This window comes from Carassius gibelio, chromosome A6 (genome assembly GCF_023724105.1).
Source record: "Carassius gibelio isolate Cgi1373 ecotype wild population from Czech Republic chromosome A6, carGib1.2-hapl.c, whole genome shotgun sequence".
NCBI lineage: Eukaryota > Metazoa > Chordata > Actinopteri > Cypriniformes > Cyprinidae > Carassius > Carassius gibelio.
The window spans coordinates 14,959,084-14,986,122 of record NC_068376.1 but is presented as its reverse complement, the minus strand read 5'-3'; the positions used below and the strand labels follow the sequence as shown (position 1 = coordinate 14,986,122).

Here is a 27,039-nt window from a genome sequence, read left to right as displayed (position 1 = left end):
CTTTTTCAATAACCTCTATAAATAATAATAATAATAATAATAATAATAATAATAATATTAATAATAATAATAATAATAATAATAATAACAAAAACAGTGATGAAGTGGACAATTTTTGATGTTCTAGTCTAACAGTTACTAACTGACCTAGTTTCTTTTTAGACTTAGAGTTTTTGTAACAGTTATTTGGTAACACTTTACAATAAGGCCTCATCCGTTAACCATAATTAATGCATTATCTAACATGAACTAACAATGAGCAATGCACATTTACATTCTTAAATGTATTTATTATTATTTGTTTTCCTTTTTTATTTATTGTGCATTTATTTCATTTATAGAGCTGGATAAATTACTTGAAAATTAGTCTCAGTGCCATAACTTTTTAAAATTTTAAGGTAATATAATCAGATTACTTTTTGATTACTTTTAGATTGCTTTTGACCTACTAGTTTATCATATTGATTTAAATAGACTAATCTCAAATGATAAAATTTAAATAAATATAATGAAGTGCACTGAACATTATATTACAACGTTTCAAGGTTTCCTAAGCTGGGGCTTGTGAAGGAACTGCAGAAGAGTCACAAGTTTAATGAAAAGGTAGTAATTATGTCATAAATTAAAATAAATAATTTAAAATAACAACAAAGTAAAACACTTAAATTAAAAAACTTATTAAAAAATAAATAATATGTTTACCCTGCATGTCATGTGACCGTTAACTGTGCAACATGCAAATTTAATTTAATTATTTAAGGGGTGGTTGATTGTGATTTCACTTTTTTAACGTTATTTAGTGTGTAATGTTACTGTTTGAGCATGAACATTATCTGCAAAGGTGCGGCTCTGAATGTTCAATGAAATATTTTAAAATTCTGGCAGTTTAATGCCTACAAAAATGGCTGGTAAGGGACTACAACAAGCTTCTTCCCAGGTTCATTATGTCATGAATCCAGATAAACCCCGCCCAGAGGAACACGCAACAAAGGGGGTGAGGCCATGTTGTGCCGCTTTATAAAAGAGGGAGATAAAACTAGGTGTGCACGTAAAAATCTGTTCATATATGAATCACAATTCTGTCTTCAAACGGATTCACAAGTTTCAAAACCAGAATTCTAAAGCAGCGTTCTCAATTTTGTTCCTCATGTCACCCTTCTCTGCATCTCTCTCTCTCTCTCTCTCTCTCTCTCTCAAAGCCACACCTCCTATTTTTCTAATTACATCAAATTAACTAATTAGTGATAGACATTCGGTGAGTACAGAAATATGTTCCCAATAAAAGGACGGCTGTGACTGGGATGCGGGAGAGGGCGATTTAATTGTCTTAAAGAAGTGAACTCACATGGGATGATGTTTGTTTATTTAAATTAGTTAATTTTTTGATTAGCTGACTTCTTTTAAAAAATATAGTTTTTACTTAATACATTTGTGATCTATCTGCAGATTTTGATGGTGTGTTTAAACTGTATGCTGGCAGTATATTCTCCATCTTCCAGCATTGTAATTTTCTGGGGAACTGAGTTTTATGGTCACCAGCGGTAACGCAGATGCCCAACAGGGACTGAATTGAATGTGGACTGCCTATATAAGTCTTAAGATAAGTTATGACGTGTTTAAAGACCAATTTGAAATGGTTTTGAAAAGTCAACCATGCAGTTACTTACACAAACTATTTACATTAATCACTCCCCAAACCCTTCCCCACCTTGTTTTCCCATTGTTTTTGTCCTGTAGCCTCCTTTCAAGAAGAAATTAAATATGCAGATATTGTTGATGGACAACAGAAAGACATCACTTGTGCTTCAGTTTAATAAGTAACATACATTTTGCTTATGTACATGTTGTTTACTATCAAGTAGCATGGCTGTATTTTTGAATGCAGTTTACTTTGTGTCTCTTGTTTCTGAATATACTGTTGTGCACTATATTACAAATAAATACATACATGTACATGAATGTTTATTTGCTGCCTAAATGCAGACCAGTTAGAGCAGTGGTCTCCAACTCAAATCCTGGAGGGCCACAGCTCTGTAGTTTTGCTCCAACCTTAATCAAACACACCTGATCCAGCTAATCAAGGTCTTAAGGATTACTAGAAACATCCAAGCAGGTGTGAGTTGAAGTTGGGGAACACGCGGTCAACGCAAAGTCCGGGTTGTGTGGGGTGGATGCTCGGATCGCAAGATGCTTAGATCCCAAAGTAGCTGGCAACAATTGGAATGTGTATGAACAGGAGAATGCAAAGAGAAGGGACGGAAGAGAAGATGAATAAAAAAAAATGGAAGTAGGTAACGGGCATTATGAAAAATGGGATAAGCTTAGGAATAATAAATGAAAGAAGTCAGAGGAAAGTGATTCTGACAGTGGTTTGAAAGAGAGTCCTGATGCAATTTGGGATTCCAGTTCTCTGTTGAAGTTAGTTGATGGTAAAGAACCAGTTTGAGTCAGAGGATCTTGAATGTAAAGACTAGACCAAAGCCTGACACAAGGGTGGGTTTTCGAAGTTTCTTATCTCATTTTCTTCTGGAATTCCTGAATCTAAAAGGGTGATTATGTCACATCCAAACAAAAACCAAATATAAAATAAAATCCAGGCCTGGTCCACTCTTGTCCTTCACTGTTGTAAATCCTCTTTTTTTATCCTTCAGATCTCCTCTGTGGGACTCGAGACCTCAATCCGTTCCCACGGCTCTCGGCCCCGACCCACACATCACAATAAAATACATGTTTGTACATGTCTCAAATGAATAGTAGAGACAGTGTCCTAAAATATGTTTTTTATTTCAGAGAGATATTTCAAATGAATTTATGTGGTGGAAAAGTCCCTTGTGTGGGCCTCTGTATTTCACAGGGTGTGTTCCATTGCACATAGCATCTTATTAAATGGTAGCAGTCCTCTTGTAGTGATAGTTTCCCTTTTGGTGGATAGTCCATGGAACTCACACAGTGGGTTTTATAGATTATTTGTTGAAATAACAAATAATTGTGTACCTCTTCTGTTCAGTCATTAAAGTTAAAACCACAATTGGATTTCAAAATAAAGGGATATAAAAGAAAGACAGAGAACACAGCAGAGAAGGAGGATTAGAAACATTTATACAGAATGGCATGAACTATATGGTAGATCAAATAAATGCAGATTATGAATTCATTATAAATAAGATTTGGACTGAAAGGTTGTATGGATATAACTATTATAATCCATGAGAAAATTTAGTCAAAACATTTTAGAGGAAGTCATTCAGTCACTGAAGAAGGTAAAACACCCTGACTTTACATTATCAGGCCTATTAGAGAAAACAGCTAGTAAGATATATGGTGATATTGTAACATTTGTTAAAGAAAGTAAATAATATATATATTATTGTATTGTATTATTGTATATATATATATATATATATATATATATATATATATATATATATATATATATATATATATATATATATATATATATATATATATATATATATATATATATATTATGTAGGCTGTTTTAATTATTTTTTCCTTTTTTTTTTTATAATCCCAAACATGTTAACTATATCATGAAATATTTTCACTCTCAACAATTTGTAAGTTCATGCATTTTGTACCTTTAAATAGATCATGTTAGCTTATCTATAACGGGCGATGGGAAAAGTAGACTAATGTTAAGAGTTGTTTATTAGTTATATTTAACTTAAGTAGGCCTACCATATGGGTTTTATGACATAAAATATTTTTGATACGATTGACTTTATATTTAACAGGATAAAAAACATTGTAAGTTACTAATTATAACACTTTCAGTGTCAGTGGCGGCTCCTGGGTTTTAAAATAGAGAAAGCACACTAATTGTATTGGTCTGGGGATCCCCACCTGATTATTATTATTAGTATTATTATTATTTGCTTAAATTTGCTTTATGGAATCAAATCAACACAATAAGTCAGACTAATCGAAATAAGCCTGGCTTATTTGGTAAACTTGTTTTATTAAACAGGCCTCTGGTCTGACAAAAACCTTGGTTGAGCGTGAATATCAGATGGAAAGCGGAAGATGAACAGGAAGAGTCTTAAGACCACAGCACCCCTGTGTGGGGGCTATTTATTGCTGATTAGTCATGCATTAGCAGCGTGGGTGAAAGAATAGACTTAATTTAAATACAGTTTCTGTAGCACTATAAGTCTCTATCACAGACTTATAGTATTACAACTTTTTTCACGGCCAAACTTTTACACTTTTACAATGAATTTTTTTCCAATTTTTTTTTTACATTGCAGTGCTTTTGCATTCAGTATTTTTTAATTTTATATAAATCTTGAGAATATTAAAGAGAATCAATTTAAAGAGATTCAATAGCTTATTTGTATGGAAGTTGTAAGCGGCCATGCATTATATTTTTTTTTCCTTTTTGTTTTCTTGTTATAACGACTTAATTTTCTCATTCTCTCGACATAACGAAAGTTGTTTTCTCTTTATAACTTTTTTAAAATTTTCTCGTTATCTCGACATAATGAAAGTCGTTTTCTCGTTATAACGACTTAATTTTCTCTAAGAAATTACAAAACTGCACCAGCAGGTGGCACTAGACCTGAATATAACTGATGGGGTGTTGTACACTGTTCACTTTACTGTATGCGGACCTTCCTCGTGATCGCTATAATTTGTGCAGTCTTGTTCATTACTGACATTTAATTAATTCCTAAATTTTAAATGCTTGAATCAATATGATTATTCTGTGTATTAAGTTCTTGCTAGATGCATGAGTTTCACCAATGCGTTCTGTGTCGTAAAATAACTGCTTATCAAAACCAAGGTTGACGTCACTGGATTGTGTTTGCAGCTATATCTTTATTTGTGCTTCTATGAGGCACATGATTGTTAGTTAATAAGCGGAGATGTTCTGTTTATCTACAGTAGGATGGGATTTAACGATCCTTATTTTCCTTATTATTAATCTTTATTGTTAACCATATTGATGAGAAATGTGATGTATATGTAAAATGCATAGGTTAATTTAATTCAGTTTTGTATAATGTTGTAATCGTTTTTTTCTACACACACACATACACTACATGTACACGAGCACTCTTTTCAAACAGAAGCTTGTAACGCACATGATATCTGCCACAGCATACAATGACTACTAAAAATGACAAATTATATATAATTTTATTTTTAAATAAAGGGAAAATTAAAAGTGAGTTTAATCCAAGCAGATCTTAAAGATCTTAGAATAGTTCTGCATCCTTCTGAAGTGTTCGCGGTGTTGCCATTTAAACATGTTAATTACAAAAACAAAAGGTTTAGTGTACTGTCTCTGGAAAAATCAAAAGTGATTGATCAGCCTTCTCTACATTATTACATGACATTATTACCTAGGTTGAAACACAAATTGGTTGTATGTCTGTTTCTAATTAGTATTTTTCTGACATTTGATTAGTAAATTTAAAATTTTATGAAATAAAATGTATGCATTTAGCAGACGCTTTTATCCAAAGCGACTTACAGTGCATTCAGGCTATCAATTTTTACCTATCATGTGTTCCCAGGGAATCGAACCCCCAACCTTGCTTGCAAGATAACCTTGTTATTACAAAATATTTATATTTTAAAAACATAGCTTTTTTTTTTTTTTTTTTTTTTTTTTACTTTTTATTCATCAAAGCATCCTAAAAAAGTATCACATTTTCTGAAAAAAATATTAAGCAGCAGAACTGTTTCCAACTTTGACAATGAATCATCATATTAGAATGATGTGGTGAGTGGGGCGGGGCCGAGAGGCGTGGGAACAAGGAGTGAGGCCAGGTGTAGTGATTGGAGATGAGCTACACCTGCGCCCCACCGCCGGTCTTGAGTCCCACGTAGGAGATGGAAGGATATAAAACTGGAGTGACGACCGTGAAGGACGAGAGAGGACCAGGCCTGGGACATTATTTTATGTGTTTGCTTTTATTTGTGCGCGTCAGTCGCCGTGAGGGGCTGACGCGCTGTTTTGTTTATTTTGGATATTAAAATGTATTTTGATTGTGCGCCGGTTCCCGCCTCCTTCTTCCCGATGAATAGGAAGTCTTTATCGTTACAAATGATTTCTAAAGGATCATGTGATAATGATCCTAAAAATTCAGCTTTACATCACAGAAATAAATGATAATTTAAAGTATAATAAATTTAAAAACAATTATTATAAAATGTAATAATATATCACAATATAAAAAAAAAAAATTCTGTACTTTTGATCAAATAAATGCAGGCTTGATGAGCAGAAGAAACTTCTTTCAAAAACATATAGTAATGTTTCCAAACTTTTGGTCTGTACTGTATATATATATATATATATATATATATATATATATATATATATATATATATATATATATATATATATATATTATTGTTGTTGTCATTATTATTTAAAAGAGCTTTGTCTGTCTTTTTGTCTGCCCTTTTCTTGTCTTTAAGAAACAACCAAGTTAACAATGGGAAGATATGAGACTTTTAATACATTATAAATTTAGGAAATTGTCATTCTCTGTTCCATGTCTTGTGTTGTGTTTTCTTCCCCCATGCACAATGTTTATTATTGCCCTTATTTGGTTTTCCTGTTCCTGTCCTGATGTAACCCTATTTAAGCCCTGTGTTTCCAGAGTCCTATGTGCTGTCATATATGTCTAACCCAGGGGTCTCCATCCCTGCTCCTGGAGAGCTACTGTCCTGCAGATTTTAACCCAACCCAATCAAACACAGCTGAAGCAGCTAATCAAAGTGTTCAGGGCTACTTGATAATTACAGACAAGTGTGTTGGAGCAGGGAACTGAACTGAAGTCTGCAGGACGGTAGCTCTCCAGGAGCAGGGTTGGAGATCCCTGGGGGGTATTGCACAAAAGCAAGGTAAGGGATTAAGCTGGGATTTTCCAGTTATCCTGGCTGAATTTAGCCCTGACTCGGTTGCATGAAGGCAGGCTAAATTAATCTACATTAAGTTTCTATGGAGATTGACACTTTGCAGTTAGCCTGATTAATCCTAGTGATTTATTGGCTAGTTCCTCCCTAAATCCTACTAGATATTAATGTGTTTTAGTCACTTAGGTCCTGCATTAAAATACTAGATATACTGTCATTCATCTAAGTATGCGTACTGTTATTTTAGTTATAATTGAAAACTGCTGTTCATTTCACTGTCAGAGGTTTGATGAATATATTCAAGATTCAAAGCGTTTATTGTCATACACCCAGTGAGGAAAGCAGATTTTCCTGAGCAATAATTATTTGCTGTCCACAATGAATGCCAACACAGTGCAAAATAACTATACTATGCAATATGAGAAATAGAATATAGACTATGTATATCTGTATATGCAAGAATAGAGTAGAAATGTACTGTTGAATGTCAGTATGTAGTATATATAGACTAAAGATTTGTGTGTTTCCTATTCACAATGCCTTGCCCTTTGTTGATGATGTAGTTGATGAGGAAGTTTCAATACTCAGACGAGCATTCAGGCGTGAAATAGTCTTCTGAGATAGGGCAGACCCATTGGCCTTTTCAGACGAATATCTGACTGAGAGGTACAGATTCTCAGGTGATGGCATCAGATATTTGTGTAGGCTGCTGGGTCCAAACATACAGCACAAGACAGCATGAAGCCATGCTCTCACTGTCCCACAGATGGTCTGTGTTGCACTGCGATTCTTTGCAAGTGGCATGTTTCTGTATTCTGTCAGTGATGCAGAAAACCTCAATAAATCCACTATTTGCCAGACAATATGAAATGTAAGTCTGGCAATGAAATCTCTTGTGCACATATTTATCACCTTCACTGGTCGCAGAAGATTCATCCACATCAAGGATGAGTTCTACAAGATTGCAGGTAACATGAATAATAATGAAATGTTACATTAGCACAGCCACAGTATGACACCCATTATTTTGTGTTACAGCTTTTCCTAATGTAATTGGTACAATGGATTGCACCCATATTCATATCCAACGCCCCTCAGGGGCACATGAGGGATATTAATTTAACAGGAAATCCTTCCACAGTGTCAATGTTCAGGTAAGAATGACTTATGGTTACTGTCTGCTACATAATTATTCTTTGCATTAAATGACCTTAATAGGCTATATATTTTTACAGATGATCTGTGATGCTGACTGTCTTATCACAAATTTAGAGGCAAAGTGCTCAGTCCATGACTCCAGAATCTTTCGGGCCAGTAGAATTTACCAGAGACTCTCTCTAGGTAATCCACCCCATTTTTTTAAGCACCTTGAACATCAAGAGTACAGTACTTGTAAGAAGTATGTTTTGTATTCGCAGGTGAGTTCTCTGGTGTGCTGCTGGGGGACAAAGGCTATGCCTGTGAGACATTTCTGATGACTCCCCTTACAGACCCCCAAACCCCAGCACAGCAAGCTAACAACCATGCCCATGCCAAAACCAGGGCTCAAATTGAAATGACCTTCGGCCTCCTGAAATCACGATTTCAGTGCCTGCACCACCTGAGAGCCTCCCAAGACAGAGCATTTGATGTGATTGTTGCCTGCACAGTGCTTCACAATATTGCCAGCCTAAGAAAAGAAAGGGTTCACAGAGTTGCTTTGGATGTTGATTGGGACAATGCTGCCATATTCCCAGATAACAGAAATGGTAGACTTGTTAGAGAACAATACATTGCAAATTATTTCAGTTAATTTAGTTTTGATTTAGCCCATACCTTAATAAAGGATAATGTAGGCTATATAACTTTCATATGTACCTCTATTTTATTTGGCATCGGTAGCACACACAGTGGTTATCTTCCCAAATTCTAGTTCCACTTCACTGAATCAATAACTATAGTGTACTTGACATTCACACAAAGACCACAATGGCTTTGGAATATTTTTATGTTATTTTGCTGTTATCACTTGTCAGCTTGGAGCTTTGGAGAGAAAAAAAATAGGATGATTAATACATTGTGTTAAAGTCATGGTTCCAGTATGAACTGAAGTCACTTACTTCTCTTTCTAGTTTCTGGATTTCTAGTTCCAGTTTCCTCAGTCTTGTGTTTCATTTGCATCTCAAGGTCCATGTTCTGCAGCTTTCTTTTGTGAACACATAGCATAGCAGAATTATTTCAATAATGTAAATTTACTGTAGGCAATACTCACTATGTTATCAGGCTGCCCAGTGTCAGGATCCTGTAAAAAATATTTTCTATTAGTACCACTTCCCTGACTTCTTATCTATTATGAACCTTAAATGTGTCTATTTCTTTTGACATGATACCCCGAGCCTTCTGGAGTCCAGCGACACAGTCTCATCATCGGCAGAAGTGCACTTTACTTTAAAAAAAAAAACACTTTAGATGTGGCTTCCCTTTGCCATATTCATTACTTGTATTGATATTTTTGACAGGACATGCAAAACCTATGATTTAATAAAGAGTATTCACCTACAAATTATAGTCTGGTGGCTCCAAAAGTGTACGGGTCTTACCAGCCACTGCAAGGTAAGGCAAAGTCACACAGTAACATAACCTTGTATGAGGAGGCCAGTATACCTTGCTGGGCCCGAGTCAGTGGCTATCCCTCTCTGGATCCCTTCAATCACTGGCTTCCCTTTATTTAAGTCCAGGGCCAACTCCTCTGCTGTGGTGAAGTCTTGGGTTGGAGGGCCACCCCCCGTACCAGATATATGACTTTTTTTATTTATTGCTAAAATCAGCACAGACAATAAAATGTCATCAAACATGTCACCTATGTTCTCCACAAACAAGTCACTTACCAGCCTGCAAAATATTCTTGTATTTAATCTTGACTTGCTGCCAAGTCCTTTTTTGGCCAGACATGTTTGTTATTTAAGAGAAATAGATAGATACAAATGATAAAATAGATTAAATGGCTAAAATAGAGCAAATTATCTGATTATAGATTACATCAAATTAATTAGAAACAAAACCTACATACAAATACATAAGAGTAAAAAGATTAAACAGATTATAGAAGAAACTAAATAGATCAAATAGATGGACATAGTGGGTAAAGTGTTTGCAATTATTCTTCATGTTAAATGCATGTCCAGTGGTCACATTTAAAGCAAAGTATACAATTATTTTTGAAAATTCTAAGAAACTCCTTGGATTGTAATTATGAGGGTTTCAATGGAGCACTGGTTATTTGGACTACTTGTGCATTCAATCGGTCCACTATTGTTTGCCAGGCATTCCCTCTTTGCTTTATTACAGCAGCTGTATTGCCTTTTTTACATATTATATGTTTGACTTCTTCATACTGTCCCATAAGAAGCTGTTGCTCATTAGGCTAAAAGTATGCCACATGGTTTTTATCCATTTTGCATCGGTGAATCTGTGATCGATTTCGTGATCTTTATAAGAATGCCATGAACGTGCATTTATCCAAACTATATAAAGCTGGCTTTACATATCCGCGTGTTCTCATCCTGGCTCAACAAACGTGCAATGGATTAAGCCAGGATGCACTGATTAAACTAGGTCAAGCCGCGACTGTTCTGTTATCCTGACTTTCTTAATTCTACTTTTGTGCAATGGGCCCCTGGTCTAACCCAAATGCTATTCAGTGTATTCCATAGACTGTATAAAAACATGGACGTAGTGTCCGTGATGTCACCCATAGAGCCCTTAAGCCTGTTTTTGAAGCTTAAAGTGTGCAGAGCATAGACAGTAAAAGAAATGGACACAGTGATCCTGTTGGATTCAACGGAGTCAAGTGAAGTCAATTAGAAGCACACACTTCCTGGGGGTCAGGTGTACTGTGCAGACTTAAACTGAGCCTGATGACGTGGATGTCACGTGAGCAAACTGTAAGTCTTCTAATAGCTGTGCCAAGTGAAATCTGAATCACCCACCGAATCTTCCAGAGAAGGCGAGCATGAACAGGATCAAATTTTGGTAAGTATTCTGATTAATTATCTCCCTTGACTTTATGCCTCCACGTCCCCCCGATAGCCTCATAGACAGTAAAAGATTGCCTGCGAGCTTCTCCTCCTGTCCACAAGGTAATTTCTCTACTGTGCGACAGAGAGTCGCAGGTTATGACGCAATCGTTAGCCTATTTTTTTACAAGAGCTGCTTCTACGGGACCATACCGTAAGATACAAGGTAATTGTACATTTTTGTGTTTCTTTAGAAATAATTAAAGGACAAATTGAGTCTTTAAATGCCTCGGATGTAAAGTTATTCGCTGTCAAAGTGACGCCAAAATTAATGGGAGTCAATGGAATGCTAACAGCAGGTAGAGGTCCACTAGCCAATGGCGTCGCCCAGGGGTACTTGAATAAAATATGAAACCCTGCCCCCCTGGTGCAGAGCGAGCTGTCGCCATCTTGGCAGTGCGTCACCGAGTGACTCTCCCGTTTGATCGAAAATGGGCAAAAAGGCGGGAGCTGGTTGCTGAAGCCACGCCCACATAGCGTGGCGGCAGTGCCAGCAGCGGCAAACCACCTGTCACTCACGTGGCCATGCCCTTAATTATGAAGAACTTTAAGTCTTAAAGGGTAACTAAACCCCTAGTCAGAGCCTGACTCCACCCACTGGCAATATTTGAAAAATGCTGAAAAGTGGGCAGATCACAGCGGAGATAGAGGGGACGAACCTAGGGCAGGGCTGAGCGAGTGCGGCGTGAACCTGAGACCCAGAGTGACGGATTGATTGACAGCTGCTGTCAGAGTCGCTAAAATGGAGAGTGACTGTAGTGACGCAAGTAGCTTTGCAACAGAGCGATATTTGAAGTAGAAGAATTTTCTCCCCCAACTTCACCTGAAGTTGAGGATGTCGAGGTGTCTGTTCAAATCAATTCCACCCGCTGGCTCAAACTGCGGTCTTAACTCCCGCGTCCCGCATCACTTTTCAGCGCGAGCTGTGTGGAGAAGCCCATTTCCACCTCCATTGCATTGGAGAAGCAATCCCGCGTAAAATGCAGTTTGCACACTCAAGCTCTAGGCCGGGAACTCACGGTCTTCCAGGCCAAGTGTACGCAACCACTGGCGCCTAATTTTAAAGTCGGCTGGAAAACTATGCAGTCCAGCAGTGCTGTCGCATCCAGCAACGCTACACCTATGTACCATCCTAACCAATGTACTAAATACTGATAAATCTACGCTAACCTGAAGCTATCCTAACTGATGCAATACTATGCTACAAACTAACTGTGCTTCTAACAATACTAATGTTACACTAACAACTATGCTAATTAACTACATACACAAAATAATCTAAATAACTATATAATTGCTATGTTAAATAGATGCTATAATAGTCTATCCTGGTCGTTTTCAACACTCGCAAATCCAACTCCTGACTCACTACAGTGATTTTGATGGAACAAGATGGTTTTATACTGCCAAGGGCGTGGTAACTCGTACATAGGGGCGTGGTGAGCTGGAAACTGCTTACGTCACCTGTCACCGCTTACGTCACTTGCCACCGCAACATCCAATAGGAAAAATCAACTGCGGTAGCCACCGTTCAACCTGAAGAGGACAGCACTTAGACGTTTTTACACCATATATTGTAGAATTAAAACACTTTATACTCAAATGTCAAAAAAGTTACTTGAATCAATGAACAGCACTAATAAAGCCCCGTTCTTATAGATCATTAACTAAGAAAAGTTGGTTTAGGGTTTAGTTACTCTTTAATATAATTTAAACAGATGGGTTATATAAAAAAAAAAAAAAAAAAAAAAAAAAAAAAAAAAAAAAAAATTCACCCCCATCACAGTTGTCATGAAGGGCAAAATTTGCTATTTAGGCCAAAATAATTTTTTGCACCAGGCTGTAAACGTTATTTTTTAATTTTTTGCTGTAAAGTTGAGCATTTTAACATGGGGAGTCTATGGGACTGACTCCCTTTTGCAGCCAGCCTCAAGAGGCCAGTCGATGAATTGCACTTTTAGTCACTTCCTTATTGGCCTCACGAGAGTGAGCAGGAGGCTGGCGCTCAGTGTATTCCTGCCTGTTCTTTTACTTCCCTATTTGGTAAAAAAAAGAAAAAAAAAAAAAACACTATTGATATGTTCATTGCGTGTTGCAAATCATCTTACTCTTAAAATCTATAACCACAGACAATTAAATAATATAATACATTAAAACTGTTGTTATGATTAATCATGAGATGATACAAGTGTTTTTATTTTTATTTATTTTTTTTATATATATAATACATAAAAATTGCTGGGACATTCCAGGAGAATACTCTTATAATGTATTATAAATATGGGCTTCATAGAAAGTGTTACCAGTATCTTTTCTTTTTATGCAGAGTAAAATAATAATAATAAAAAATTGTACATTGTGATTATTGAAGCTCATATATTGTTGCATTTTACATTGCAATGTTTTTTTTTTTCCCACAATACAGAGACTAGATACACTAAAAACAATGCATGCAAACATTACACTAAATATAATGCTTGTAAACATTTCATAAAAAAAAAAAAAAAAAATACATTTAAAAGGTAACCAAGCTGGGTGATGAGTAAAACAACATGCATATTACTTTAATATATTTAATATATTTCTCCTCTATGCCCCGCCTTTCTGAAAGGTGTCGATTTTTACAAACTCATCGTTTTCAGAAAAGCGATGTGTGCTCTGATAGGCCAGCTATCCAGTGCATTGTGATTGGCCCAATACCTCAAGCGTTTGAAGGAAATGTCACGTCTCTAAACATACTGTGATGCCATGTCCTGGCAGGATGAGACAAAAACAATAAAACCAGTTACAAAGGCATTTGTTGAATCCAGTGGGGAAATAGTTACTGTTTATAATGACTTATACTCAGGGTGAGATTTGTGAAAAAAACAGAGGGGGGATGTTTTGAAACATTTTAATTTCATAAAAATAAATAATGAGAACATGAACTAGATGACGTCATGTGCTAATTAGCATATGTATGACGTAAGTGCGTCGTATTGTATTGCCTCCCTATGCTCACATACTGCAATTTAATTTAGCCATTTAATTTAATTCTCAATAAAACTGTTTTTATTACTATATTTGAATGTTTCTGTTGTCAGAAAATGGAATGAATATTATAATGACTGAAACGCGGTCCATTCAGACTACATAATCAGCTCTCAAACATTAATCTGCACTAATGAAATCAAATACACATACGATAAAGTCAGTGGTTGTGCTGTGAATTAGATTTAGAATTAGAAGCAACAGAATATATTTCTTTTTTTAACTGAAAGTGCTGCTGCTCTCTGTGCTCGCTCGCAGATGCAGAGAGAGGCTCGCGCTATAGAAAGAGAGACCTAGTGCTCGTACGGCAGCTCCAGAGAGTCTCAGAGACTTAATAATGATTGACCAAAAAGTCACTAGATTTGTCACTTGTCGCTTTTTTGAAAAAAAAAAAAAAAAACAAGTTGCTAAATCTAGGGACAAAGTCGCCAATTTAGCAACTCCACTGCCCAGCGGACCGGCGGTGTAACCAATCAGATAGCGCCGTGGGCGGGACATTGAGCAAGTCTGTAGAGTGGCGAATACAGAGAGGCTACGCAGCAGCGTAGCGCATTTTAAAATAAAATTGCCTTTAATCAAACCACGGTTCGGTGATAAGTTTTGTGATCTGTCTCGCCACTAGTGTAGTAGCACTGATCATTTTATTTAGTGATAATGTAATATTTCCCCCTTTACCAAATGTCATGTCTTGTCAGCAATAACCTGTTCGTGGACTTTTTTAATTGCTGCCAGCAGTATTGTGATAGTTTGTTTCTTAAACGCCATGGCCAGATATGGAGTGCCTTAAAGGGTTAGGGCAGATCATGGAGGAAAAAACAATGCTGTCTGTGTCATGATGAACATTTTCAGGGGATCAGAAAGAGGCAGTGTCATCAGAGGCAGGCGCACTCATAACCAAATAATTGAGAGGCTCTGTGGTGATGTGGTGGGGACTGACTACTGTTTACTAGAAACTCTTCCATTTCATGGAAAGTGAAAGTATATTGGACGTAGACAATAATGAAATGCACCTCCAGGCACTTCATTTGTTCCATTATGTAAAACATTGTGCTGTTAAAATTTAAGTAAATACTGGAATGGCATATGTTCTTTTACAGTTCTTTTAAGATTAACCCCTGGTTTCACAGACAAGTCTTCATCCCATTCCAGACTAAAATGCATGTTTGAGCTGTTTTAACTGAAAGTAAAAAAAAAAAAAAAAAAAAAAACTACACTGTAAAAAAAAAACATGAAAAAAAACGAGCAAATGCATGGCAGCACAGGGTGCCAAACGTTTGCCATTAATGAAAATACCGGTAAAACCTCATGAACTGAAGTAACATGCTTACACAGCAACAGGAAAAAAGAACATTGACCATACAGTACTATAAAATGTTTAAAACGTAATCTGAAATAACATATTTTGTCTGTATAATTGCAAATACATGCATAGACCATAAAATGTAATGGCATTATTTGACTGTAAGTTCACGTAACATGTTTAAACCCTTATTTAATAAAACATGTTTTAACTGTAAATGTAAAAACTTGGTGTAGCAGTTGTTTAACTAAACATGATTTGAATGTAGATATAAATGACATGTTGACAACATTACTTTATAAAGCATGTTTTGACTGTAAACTGAAATCATGTTTTGATCATTATTTAACAGTTTGACTGTAAATTGAAATAACATGTGTTGACCGTTATTTGAAAAAATGAACTGTGATGGACCATAATTTTGAAAGGGATGTACAGCATTTTGATTTTGATTATGGCTCACAGATAATTTTATATGTAGTTCATGAAATGTATGTTATATGTCACAAAAAGTAATTAGAGAAAATAATTTGTATTTTTCCCTCTTTATTTTCTTCTGTTACAGTAGTTTCCATTGTAAATAACAACAATATTAAAAACTTTAAACAGTGCTACAGTACCATCATCTGAACATCGCTTATATGCTTAAAATACAACATTGACAATTCAAATTAATTTCATCATTGCATCTTCCACAAACTACAATTCGAACAGAACAATGGTCTCCAATTCAATCTCCATGTTGATGCCTTTAAAAAATAAGAGAGAAAATGGTTATATATCATACATCACATATCTATATTCATTATCATGTATGATCATGTTACTCTTTTTATATGTTCTTGAGTTTCGTACATAAAAAAAATATAGTTTTTTTACTTCAAAAATTTTTTTGTTCATTAAATATGTAATGCACATTTTATGATGGTCCATGACACCTTACTTCTTCAGACAGTTTAGTAATGTGACCTCACCCACTAACAAGGCCAAGGGTGCACTGAAACAGCAGAAACAACGTAAATACAGTAACACTTGTTGATTACAATTTTATATTTAAAATTACATGCCAGCATATTTACCCAGTATGATGACCTCACAATGTCGCAGGAAATTTCCTCTTTTGCTTTCTATGGTAGACAATTTTTGGTGTGCGTTTCTGCACTGTTTTGACCTTTCTTGTTAAGTCCCGCCTTACGCACGCCATTGGTCAAACTGCTTCTCAATCATTGGCCTCGGCCCAACGGCATCAGCCAAGAAACAAAGCAGCAGCCTGTTAACTGCAGGTGGCACATCATGGCTCCAAAACAGCGTACAAATACCTCAAGGAAAAAATCACGGAGCGGAGTTGGGTTCGCTGGAATATTTACAGGCGTCAGTTTGTTTTCAAAAATCGTAAGTGACTTTGTTAAGCGTTGTGAGTAAACGTGACCGTTTAGGCAACATATTCTGCTGTATGCATGCAATATATAACAGAATGTCAACAAAACAATCATGGACCTCGATGTCGAGTGGTGAATGGTAAGTGTTAAAAAAAATCTGTTGTCGTATCATCCAACGTAATTTAAAAGTTAATTGGCAACAGGTGAATACAATTACAATGGCTAATCACATACGTTTTGAAATCTTATTCTTAATGTTTGACGCAAGTTGCATTAAAAAGTATAAATAGGTTTCAGAATTGTGTTGTTGTTTTAGAACGTTGCTTTCACGATCATTTAAGAGCACTCATATGCATGGACAACGGATTTCATCTTATGAGGTGTGTTACCTTTAACCATATGGATGATGATCTATTTGTGCAAATTTTGTGATTGCTCTCTGAAGACAGTTAAGGGATATGTTAATCATCAAATCGTACACAGACATGAAGCAAATGCTCAGTTTCCATGTTGCTTCCCAGAATGCAAATGTAAATTCTCAAAATACAATGCTCTCAAAGCTCATGTTTATCGCCATCACAAAAGACCACATACTCATTTTGATGATTCGACGGGCACGTTTGTTTGCAACAATACAGACTGTCAACAACAATTTACAGACATGAACAATGTCCTTTCTCATCTCAGGTCACATTTAGCCAAGGGAGAGGTGGTGTGTTGTCCTTTTGAAAAATGTGACAAAAAATTCAGTTTAAGATCAAGTTTCACTGCCCATGTTTCACGAAAGCACAGGACTTCTACATTTGCACAATTACGGATTATGGATACTTTATCTGAGCAACCTTCTTCAGCATTTTTTGATGTTACTGAGGAGGAGGTTGATGAAAGTGAATTCACAGACTCCCTGATGAAATGTAACGCAAAGTCATTGTACATGAAAAATCTCTGCCTGTTTTATATGCAGCTACAAGCAAAATACCTGGTGCCATCGTCAACCATTCAGATGATTGTGGAGGAATTCAGTGGTTTAAATTATATCTGTTATCAGTACACACAGAAGATGTTCAGGGAAATACTCAAGTCAAAAACGGCCCTCTCACAATGTGAGATTGAATCTGTGGTGCAGACTTTGCAAGGCCAAGATTTACATTCAGCTTGTAATTCATTACTTTCCACAGAATACCAAAGAAGACAGTATTATCAGAAAAAATTTTCGTACGTGCATCCACAAAGTATGTGTCTTGGTCGTGATGAGAACCGAAACCAACGTTATGCACAGTATATTCCATTGAAGAACACTTTAAAAACCATGTTAATAGACCCAGTGGTGTGGGAGCAGTGTGCCAGACATCAGCATGTACACTCTTCTGTGTTCTCTGACATCTGTGATGGCTCTGTATTCAAATCCAATGACTTGTTTAAGCAGCCTGAGATTACACTCCAATTTATCTTGTACCAGGATGCCTTTGAGATTGTGAATCCCCTTGGGTCAGCTAAAAAAAGACACAAAATGATTGGAGTGTATTTTACACTTGGCAACTTTGAGCCATTTTACAGATCATGCATTGATAACATTCAGTTATCACTTTTGTGTTATGAGAGAGACTTTAACTATTTTGGTCAAACCAAGATTTTTGCTAAGTTGTTGGCAGATGTCAAAGAACTTGAAGAGCATGGATTTGTGACATCTTCAGGTGACATAGTACGTGCAACAATAGTGGCTATTATCGGTGATAATTTGGGGTCCCACTGCATCGGTGGGTACTCACAGAACTTCAGTACTGCCAAGCATTGCTGTAGGTATTGCTTGGTATCTCGCAGTGAACTTCAGAATGTGTGTGTAGACTTTCCCAATCGCACAGTTGAGTCCTATAAGGCGGCAGTGGAAACTCTAAGGATGACCGAAGAAAATGTTGTTAATGGGTTGAAGTTTGACTCCATTTTCAACTCTCTCAAGTATTTTCATGTTGCTCAGCCTGGCCTTCCCCCATGCCTTGGCCACGATTTGTTTGAAGGCGTTGTAGTTATTGATCTTGGCATTTTCTTGGAAAACTTTGTAAAAAGGAAGTGGTTTTCATATACACAGCTGAACAGGAGACTTGCACAATTCAAATATGTGGGTTCTGATGCTGGTTCTGCCCCCTCCCAGATATGTGAAAAAGGCAGAAAGTTAGGTGGTCAAGCAGCTGAGAACTGGTGTCTCCTCAGATTTCTTCCTGTCATAATTGGAGACCGAGTAGAGTCACAAGACCCTGTATGGCAACTGACTGTTAAGTTGAAAGAACTGGTTGAGCTAGTGTGTGCTCCCAAGATTACCACAGCACAGATTGCATATCTCAATGTCTTAATACCAGAATATCTGGAAACAAGAAAGGAGCTGTTTCCTGGTGAAAATTTGAAACCAAAACATCATTACATGCTTCACTATACGTCACTCATTTTAAGTCTTGGACCTTTAATTCGTTTGTGGTCATTGAGATTTGAAAGCAAACATTCCTACTTCAAAAGAAGTGTGAGAAGAACACAGAACTTCAAAAATGTATGCAAGACATTGTCACACAACCATCAACTTCTTCAAGCATATCTTCACTCACGGTCCTTTTTTTCACCAAAGCTTAAAAGTGTTGACTTGGCCACATACTCTCCTCATTTGTACAGTGATGCTGTGTGCAAAGCTGTTGAGACAAGCTTGCTTAATGAACCAGACTTTGTTTCCACACGTGTAGAATACAAGGGTACCCTGTACAGGAAAGGAAACTTAATTTGCCTTAAATGTGAAGAGGAGTTTTCTATTTTACAGTTTGGACCGATTGAGCTGATTTTCGTGAAAGATGATGAGGTGACTTTCCTTGTGACTCCCCGCCCCTCAGTGTATTTGCATGATTATGGACTTTATGAGATTTTGTCTGCGACAAAGGAATTAATTTGTGTAAAAGCTGAGGAATGTCTGGATTATTATCCCTTAAATGAGTACAGTTTTATGGGACTGAAGGTCATTACTCTGAAGCACAGCGTTGTTCATCTGTAAAAAGGATAAACTGTCCTCTCCCAACAGAAATGGATGCATTGTTGACTTTTATTGAGAATGTGTTCCCAAACCCTATAACTTCAAAGCTAGCCATAGAGGGTTTGAACAGCCTAGGTGTGGAGACCATAGATGACCTACAGTTTTTGAAAGATGATGATCTAGGTGGCTTTCTGAGACCGATTGAAGCAAGAAAACTAATAGCTCAAATCCCAAGTAAGTTTTCAAATCAATGGTTGTTTTTACATATACACTAGTCAACATTTGAAGCGGATCAAAAAGTTCATTAAGTTCACAAGAACAGGTATTGGTTTTAAGACAACTATTATGAAAGGTTTGATCCACTTGAAATGTTGACTTGTGTACATGCATATAATTAGATGAAACAACACCCCAGTCTCTTTCATTCTGTACTTTGTTAGCTGTACTCTTTACTTGTATTACAGTATGTCAATGTGTTTCTTGTTTCTGCAGTATGGTTTTTAATGCAGTTTTGTTTATGCCATGTAGATATTGCCTCCACTCTGCAAAACACTGCAAATGATTTGTCTGCTGAATACAATTCTAATGCATCAGGTTCACCTGCTCCTGGATGCTCAGTTTCACCATCCAGCTCTTCAAGTGGAAGACGTGAGTAAAACGCTGATACAACATTAAACAACCCACAAAGCCCCATGCCATCTCTGTTTGTCCGTTATTAAACTTCAATAAATCTGCAGCTTGGGAATAGGCAATTTTGCCAAAAAATTACAGCTGCATGAAAAGTGTTTATCCTGTAACCTGTGGACATTGGCTTATCTTCTAGGTGACAGTAGCTGTGAAACTTCGTTTTATGACCATGACTGGCATTATAGTTTTGATGATCCATGGCAAAAAATGCCAGCAAGTTTTATGGGAAAGTTGCAAAATGGCGAAAGGCCAAGTTGCTCTGAGAGAAGACAGTTGGTCCGCATTGTTGCTTCTGAGATCCTGGAAGTCAGCAAATGTCCAGCAAAAAAACATGTATCAGAAATAGCCCGACAAATGGTGATTGCATACCCAAAGTCTTTCAGAGATGAGATTAATTCCCAGGTTGTAGGAAGTGGATATGATTCTCTCCTCAAACAACTGGTGTGTAGAATTGACAATTTGAAAAGAGCAAAAGCTATTAGTATACCACTTTGTGGTACTCTAGAAGTATCAACAAAGAAACGAAAATTGTTATATGGTTGTATAAATTCTGATCCACAACTGCTAGTTGGAGAAACATCCGAATTGCAGCAGGAAAAGAAAGAGAAGTTGGTAGTAATGTTTCAAAATAATGAAAGTGATGTAAAGACAATCTATGACTTAATGACTTCTACATACACCCCTCAAAGAAACAGCATCCAATCTGGAAAGGAAACCAAAGATTTACTTGATGAGTGGCCATATCTTTTTCAGCCAGCAGGAATGAAAGCACACTTTAAAGAGCTCACTGGCATTGACATAAACAACAGCTTTGAAGAATCTGCTTCCAGTAAGTTCAGAAGAATATTGGACTACTTTCAATTTCAGTGCACAGAAAGAGCAAGCAGAGCAGGGAGAATCCTCACAAAGTATAGAGCTGGAGGGGATCATGTTTGTGGGGCCGTGATGTTGCTGCTAACCCATTTCAAAAATGACCAAGACCACTTTCTTGTGATGGTAGAAGACACCTCTGTTCCAAGTGATATATGCTCAGAACAGCTTCCAGCAACACCATGTATAGTAGTGTGTGGTGGGTATTATTTACTATGATCTTGCAACACAATAATTCCTGGTTTTGGGTGATCAGAACTCACATTCTGTTAAATATTATGTCTTACTGATTTTGTGTTTGTTCAAAGGAGAGAACCCACTGACAGCCAGTGTGTACATGGTAGCAGTAGACCAGATGATTGTAAATGACCATCTCTTGAGTTTTACAGAAGCCCTGTATCTGATGTTCTCTCTTTACTATACATTGAACATCAGTTACCCTGTAGAACTGGGAGCCACACTAGAATTCTTGCAAAGGTATTTCATAGACTGCATTCCTTTGGTTAAGAAGCATACAACAATTATTTAAGGATATTGTTTGTGTTGTGTTTTAAAGGTGCATCTTTAGGATAAATCCTCTTAAAGGTACCAAGGTGGAAAAGAGAGAGAAAAAGAGAGCGTACTCTGTCAACCCCAGAGTATTGAGTCTGACATCAAAAATTGCTGCATTTGATTGGGGAGAGTAACAGGTATAGAAGCTCTGTTGTCTTGTATAGTAGTGGTAGACTACATCTTCAGTGTTTATCATTCATCGATGATAAAGTGGACCAAAGGTCCAATCATTTTTAGAATTAACTCCAATAAATGTGATTTAATTGTCTGTGGCCAAAACTGAGAGTATTTGGTTAAGGCTTGTTGCTGTCTCTGCTCTTCTTTTGGTTTGGGTTTTAATTGTAACTGTTTGTGTCCCCACAGATGTGGTCTTTCAGAAGATTGACATTTCGCTGAAGAACAGGACAGACCGACTTTTTGTACTTCAGTGCAGCGCTTTGTTGCTTAAATCATTTTTATTACCTTGTGACGTGATTAGGATTTAGTTTATATTTATTTATTTGATTGGGACAGTGCATGTTAATGAACAAACATGGAATACATGCATGTAAACATGCTGGATTGTAGCCAAAGGCTAATTTCCATCCGTAGTCCCACGGGCTAAAATCACACTGGTCACAAAACATTACATAATAAAATTTACATCTACAGTTAGTACATCGTTTATCAATAAATTAGCTAAAGCCCCATATACAATATTCACATAATACTTGATAATTCATTCAACTTCAAAATTATCAGAATCCAGGCCCAGTGTTTTTGTTTCTTTTAAACTGAACACATTTGTGTTCTGAAACATGCTTTATCCATTTTCTCCATGTGACATGTTCAGGATTATCAGAATTAATGTCTTTTTTTTTTTTTTTTTTAAATTGAACAAATTTGTTTTCTAAAACATGACTTTTGCTGGGAAGTGTTTTTCCATTGTTTGATCTTGAAGGTTTGCTATATAATAAAAAGCTGAAGTTACCCTGGCTACCATAATTTATTGTATAACATTTTACAAAAATTTGTGTTTCAAGAGTATTTTTAATTAGTTTTTAGCATTACTTCTGTCACACAGTATACAAAGATGTCCCTCTACATTTGGTTTAAATAAATAAATTCACTAGAAAAAGATTATGGCATGAAAACATGTAAGCCCAGATTTGCTAACTATTTGTGGCAGTGCACACTTTCTGAATGTGTCAGGGTTTTCAGAAGACATGATAGAAAGGCATGTACAGTGATTATTGCATCTTTATTGGATATGCATTTGTAGGAAATTTCCTTTATGAAAGCGTCCCTTAACCCTTTTTGTGCCTGACCTGCCAGTAATGGTTGCTAATTGCACTTATTTTTTATTTGGTCATTATGGAAGGGAGCTGCTGCAATTCTGTTCTTGCACATTGATAGTTTACTCGTAGAAAACATTCAAATTCATCCTGAAGTTAGTTGTATTTTCTCTGCCAAAAACAATATTAGCACATTTTAAGTTAAGATGCTTGCTATTTACCTTTAATGTGATAAAACTGAAAATCTGTCTTGTACTCTCAGGTTGTATAACTTTCTTTGTGGTTATCAGAACAAATTAATTTATTTTGACTAATGTACACCGAGGAAGTTTAAGAACCACTGGCTTATAGATTTGGCTTTTTTGTGATAAAAAAAAGCCATTTATTTGCAATGAAAATTTAGAAAATGTTTGAAAAGTGGAAATAAAGTGCTTTATTAAGAGAAGAGTGTTTATTAAAAATAAAGTATTAATTGGGTAGGCTTAGGGGTCGGTGTAGAAGGGCTTTTATTCTCACAACAATGTAGCATCCATTTAACAATTTTAATAAATATAATCATTTGCACTCTGATAATTATTGGATCCTGTTAATCTACAAAAATAGTAAGGTGCAACTATCTGCCGATATAGATAGCATCTAATTAGTATTTACACTTACTGCAAATTTGATAATTATATTTTTTAAATGAAAATTATTTACACCTAATGTAAATAGCATTACGTAAAAATTAATTGGGTTGTAGCTCGTTGTCTAGGTGACTGTGATTTTAAATAGGTGTCGTTTGTGTTTTAAAGTTTAGCTCAAGAATAGGGAAGTTCGAATAGCCTATGTGAATATTACCAACTTCACTAAACTCCTTCTTGAGTTAAGAACTGACCACATTTCTTTATATTTGAGTCCAAGTTCAAACACTACGAAACGCTCCATTAACGTATACGGAGCTCTGAAACACTGCCAGCGGGACATTAAACAGGAAGGGTCTGTCCGAGCTCAAAACAGGTTTTACGTGGGAACGCTAAGTTTCTCGGGGGAAGGCAAAAGATTTGCAAAAAAATTTCCACCACCACGTCCCTTTGAGGGCTCCGTAGTAAATAGCATCTACTTCTGGTTATTTCGGATTTTGATATGGAAATCATGACAATTAGCTTACCTTAACAATAAATGGTTTTCCAAAAGTGGTGTAACAAGTGGGTTGGACAGGAGTGTGTGTTTGGATGGGGATACCAATAAGTGAAACGCATACTCGAAATGTGACCTCTTTAACCCATCCCAGTGAGTGGTGAGCACACACAGTGCAGGGAGCAATTAGGATAAATCGCAACACGCTGGCCGTGAGACTCGAACCGGCAACTCTTGGGTTACAAGCCCGACTCTCTAACCACTAAGCTACAACTGACCCCACAGTAATAAAATGCTCTAACAGGCACAAGAGAAAACTGATGCCTTTCACCATTAACCACAGCGGCAAAAAAAAAAAACAAAAAAAAACAACAACAGGTTTTATAAACAACACACGAACATTAACAAACGAACGATATGTATGATATGCATAACAACACTAGTAGACAATAGTAGGCTAAATGCTGACTATAAATCAAGGAAACAACATCACGAATGGATCACCAATAAAGTTTAGAAAAGATGCGCAATTTAACCTAATGTCTTCAGTGGCACGGGCACTAGTGTGGAAGCCTCGTTTATTTGATGCTTGTTTCAAAGTCCTTGGTTCGAATCTGTATTTTATACCTTTTGGTATCACAAATCACATCGAAAAGGCATTTATTTTCAACAAAAATGAAGTAGAAATAAAGTGTCTAACGAGTGTTTAATAAAACACTTAATACTATTATTGCATCCTGTTAATGTACACAATTACTGAGATGCAAACAGAATCTGCCAAAATATAGAATATAGCATCTAATTACTATTTACACTTATTGCAAACTTTCGTGACATTTACATGATGTAAATAGAATATATAGCTATTTGTTTTTAGTGTAAATCACAACTGTTGCTTTTTGCACTTAGTGCATAGTCACTGCCTAATTCAACTGGGAAAATGTAGGCTATATTTGGTGTTAATGTATGCATTTTTAGTGGAATTTCACCGTTCTGATGAAAATGAGAAATGACTGTGAAATTCTACTGGTTTTCTCTGTAAAACTAAATTTTTTTCAACTCTGACCAAAACATATACAGGAATGTTTTTTTAAGGACATGTCAGGATAACAATAGACAACAATTACTGTTATTTAAAGGAAAATGTAATTTTTTTGCAGTAACAAATTTAAATAGTTAAAAAACAGGGAAAATGTATGTTAGATGTAAAAGTTAGCATTTTTATGGAATTTCACAGTTCTGGTCAAAATGTCATAATACTGTTAAATTCTACCGTTTTTTTCTGTAAAAATACATTTATTTTTTACAGTGTAGCTCTGACTGTTCCTAAATTATGTCATGTCCCATTGTCTTGTCTCAAGATGCATACCTGTTGTGTTTTATGTTTGTAAAAGCTAAATGTCCTAATTGAACTATAGCCTAATCTTGGCTTAATCTAAGTCCTGTTTGTGAAACCATGGCATGAGTGATGCGGTGTATAGATTTTTATTAGACAACTAAGTTTGTGCTCGGGGTTTAACCCATCCAAGTGCATTCACATTAGTGAAAACACACACAAACATGGAGCAGTGGGCACCCATTTTTGCTGCAGCACCCAGGGAGCAGTTGGGGTTTGTTACCTTGCTCAAAGAAACCTTGTTCATGGTTATTGAGTGTGGAAGAGTGTTACAATCACACCCTGTTTTGTTGTCTATGTTTAGTTTTTTTGCCCCTTCATGTCTGTGATACCAAAACAAATGTCCAACTCACCCACAGAACCTTTTAGTTAAATCTGTTTCCACATCCCAACTCCAAACTGGAGATGTAACTATTGAACTCTTATGATTGGCATTGTGTTATGTAAATATTGTAAGATACTGTCATTTTTATTTATGTGCATAATGAGTGTCATTGCAAATGTAAACTTTTACATTGTTAAAATAAAAAGCTCCTAGTTCCTCTTTCTAAAGCGTTTTTGTTGAAAAAAAAATAAAATAAATAATAATAATAATAATAATAATAATAATAAACAATTGCGACATCTTCTGGTCTAATTAGTGTAAGTGCAACAAATAATTTAGAAGTCCCATAATTTTTAATGAAAGTTCTGGTTAAAAATATGTGATCTAATCCTGTTTACATGAAATAAGCCTCCGAGCAGGTTTAACCTTACAAGCCTGTTGCTATGACAGCAAGTCTGGGATGAGTTTCGAAGATCCAAATGATCCAAGATCATGCCAAATTGTCAACAATCAAATCCAACTGAGTAAGTGACCAACGAAAAATGGGCCCCCTGCTGCACAAACAACAACTAAAACGACATAGTCCACAATGCTACTGTTCCCCACAGTGGTCAGGGGATGCCATCGCCCTCTTAGAGGGTTCATTGGCATGCACTGATTAACAGTTTCTGTTAATATTGATTATATAAACTTTTGTATCAGCACGTGCATCCCTGTTAAAACAGTAAGGACATATCCCAACTCCAAGCCATGGATTACCCCCCCAAATAAAACAATGCCTTAAAGAAAAACATAAAGCCTTCAGACAGAAGAATTGGGTTAACCTGAAACTGGCAAACTGCAATATCAAGAATGAGGTACTCAGGGCAAAACTGAAGTACAAGGACAGACTGGAAAATTAATTTTCCAATATGAACACAAAACAAGAACGGACCTGTTGCCCTCACATCCATAATTGTGAAATGCCTGGAGAAGCTGTTGCTGAATTGCATATAAAGCTAAAAGCGGTATAGAGGACGCTGTAGCCTGTCTGCTCGATCTTCTCCTTCAGCACCTGGATTCTCCTGGCAACTTTGCTAGGATACTTTTTGTGGACTTTAGGTCTGCTTTTAATTCCGTCCAAAGGCATCTATTGATTCAGAAGCTGCATCATC

The 27,039-nt window shown here is 36.3% G+C and overlaps 1 protein-coding gene and 1 long non-coding RNA gene across 13 annotated transcripts; both read left to right on the top strand.

The window, feature by feature from the left end:
• The first annotated feature begins 6,810 nt into the window (after positions 1-6,810).
• LOC128015142 (uncharacterized) lies at positions 6,811-8,897 on the top strand. The gene is made up of 3 exons (XR_008183809.1): positions 6,811-8,045; positions 8,127-8,232; positions 8,310-8,897. It is a non-coding gene; the product is annotated as an uncharacterized LOC128015142 (long non-coding RNA).
• A 7,615-nt stretch (positions 8,898-16,512) lies between these two features.
• LOC128015500 (uncharacterized) lies at positions 16,513-26,106 on the top strand. 12 transcript variants are annotated; one of them, XM_052599365.1, is made up of 7 exons: positions 16,524-19,896; positions 20,191-20,310; positions 20,486-21,178; positions 21,350-21,418; positions 21,528-21,696; positions 21,776-21,908; positions 22,135-26,106. In XM_052599365.1, exons 1-6 carry the CDS (start codon positions 19,713-19,715, stop codon positions 21,903-21,905), a joined length of 1,365 nt encoding a protein of 454 aa, XP_052455325.1. In that variant the 5' UTR covers positions 16,524-19,712; the 3' UTR covers positions 21,906-21,908; positions 22,135-26,106. The 12 variants fall into 12 exon arrangements, 3 of the variants coding, with proteins under 3 accessions (XP_052455325.1, XP_052455324.1, XP_052455322.1); XR_008183934.1 differs by lacking the exon at positions 20,486-21,178 and having other exon boundaries at positions 16,513-19,896; XR_008183929.1 differs by having other exon boundaries at positions 16,513-19,896; positions 21,103-21,418.
• Positions 26,107-27,039: the final 933 nt, after the last annotated feature.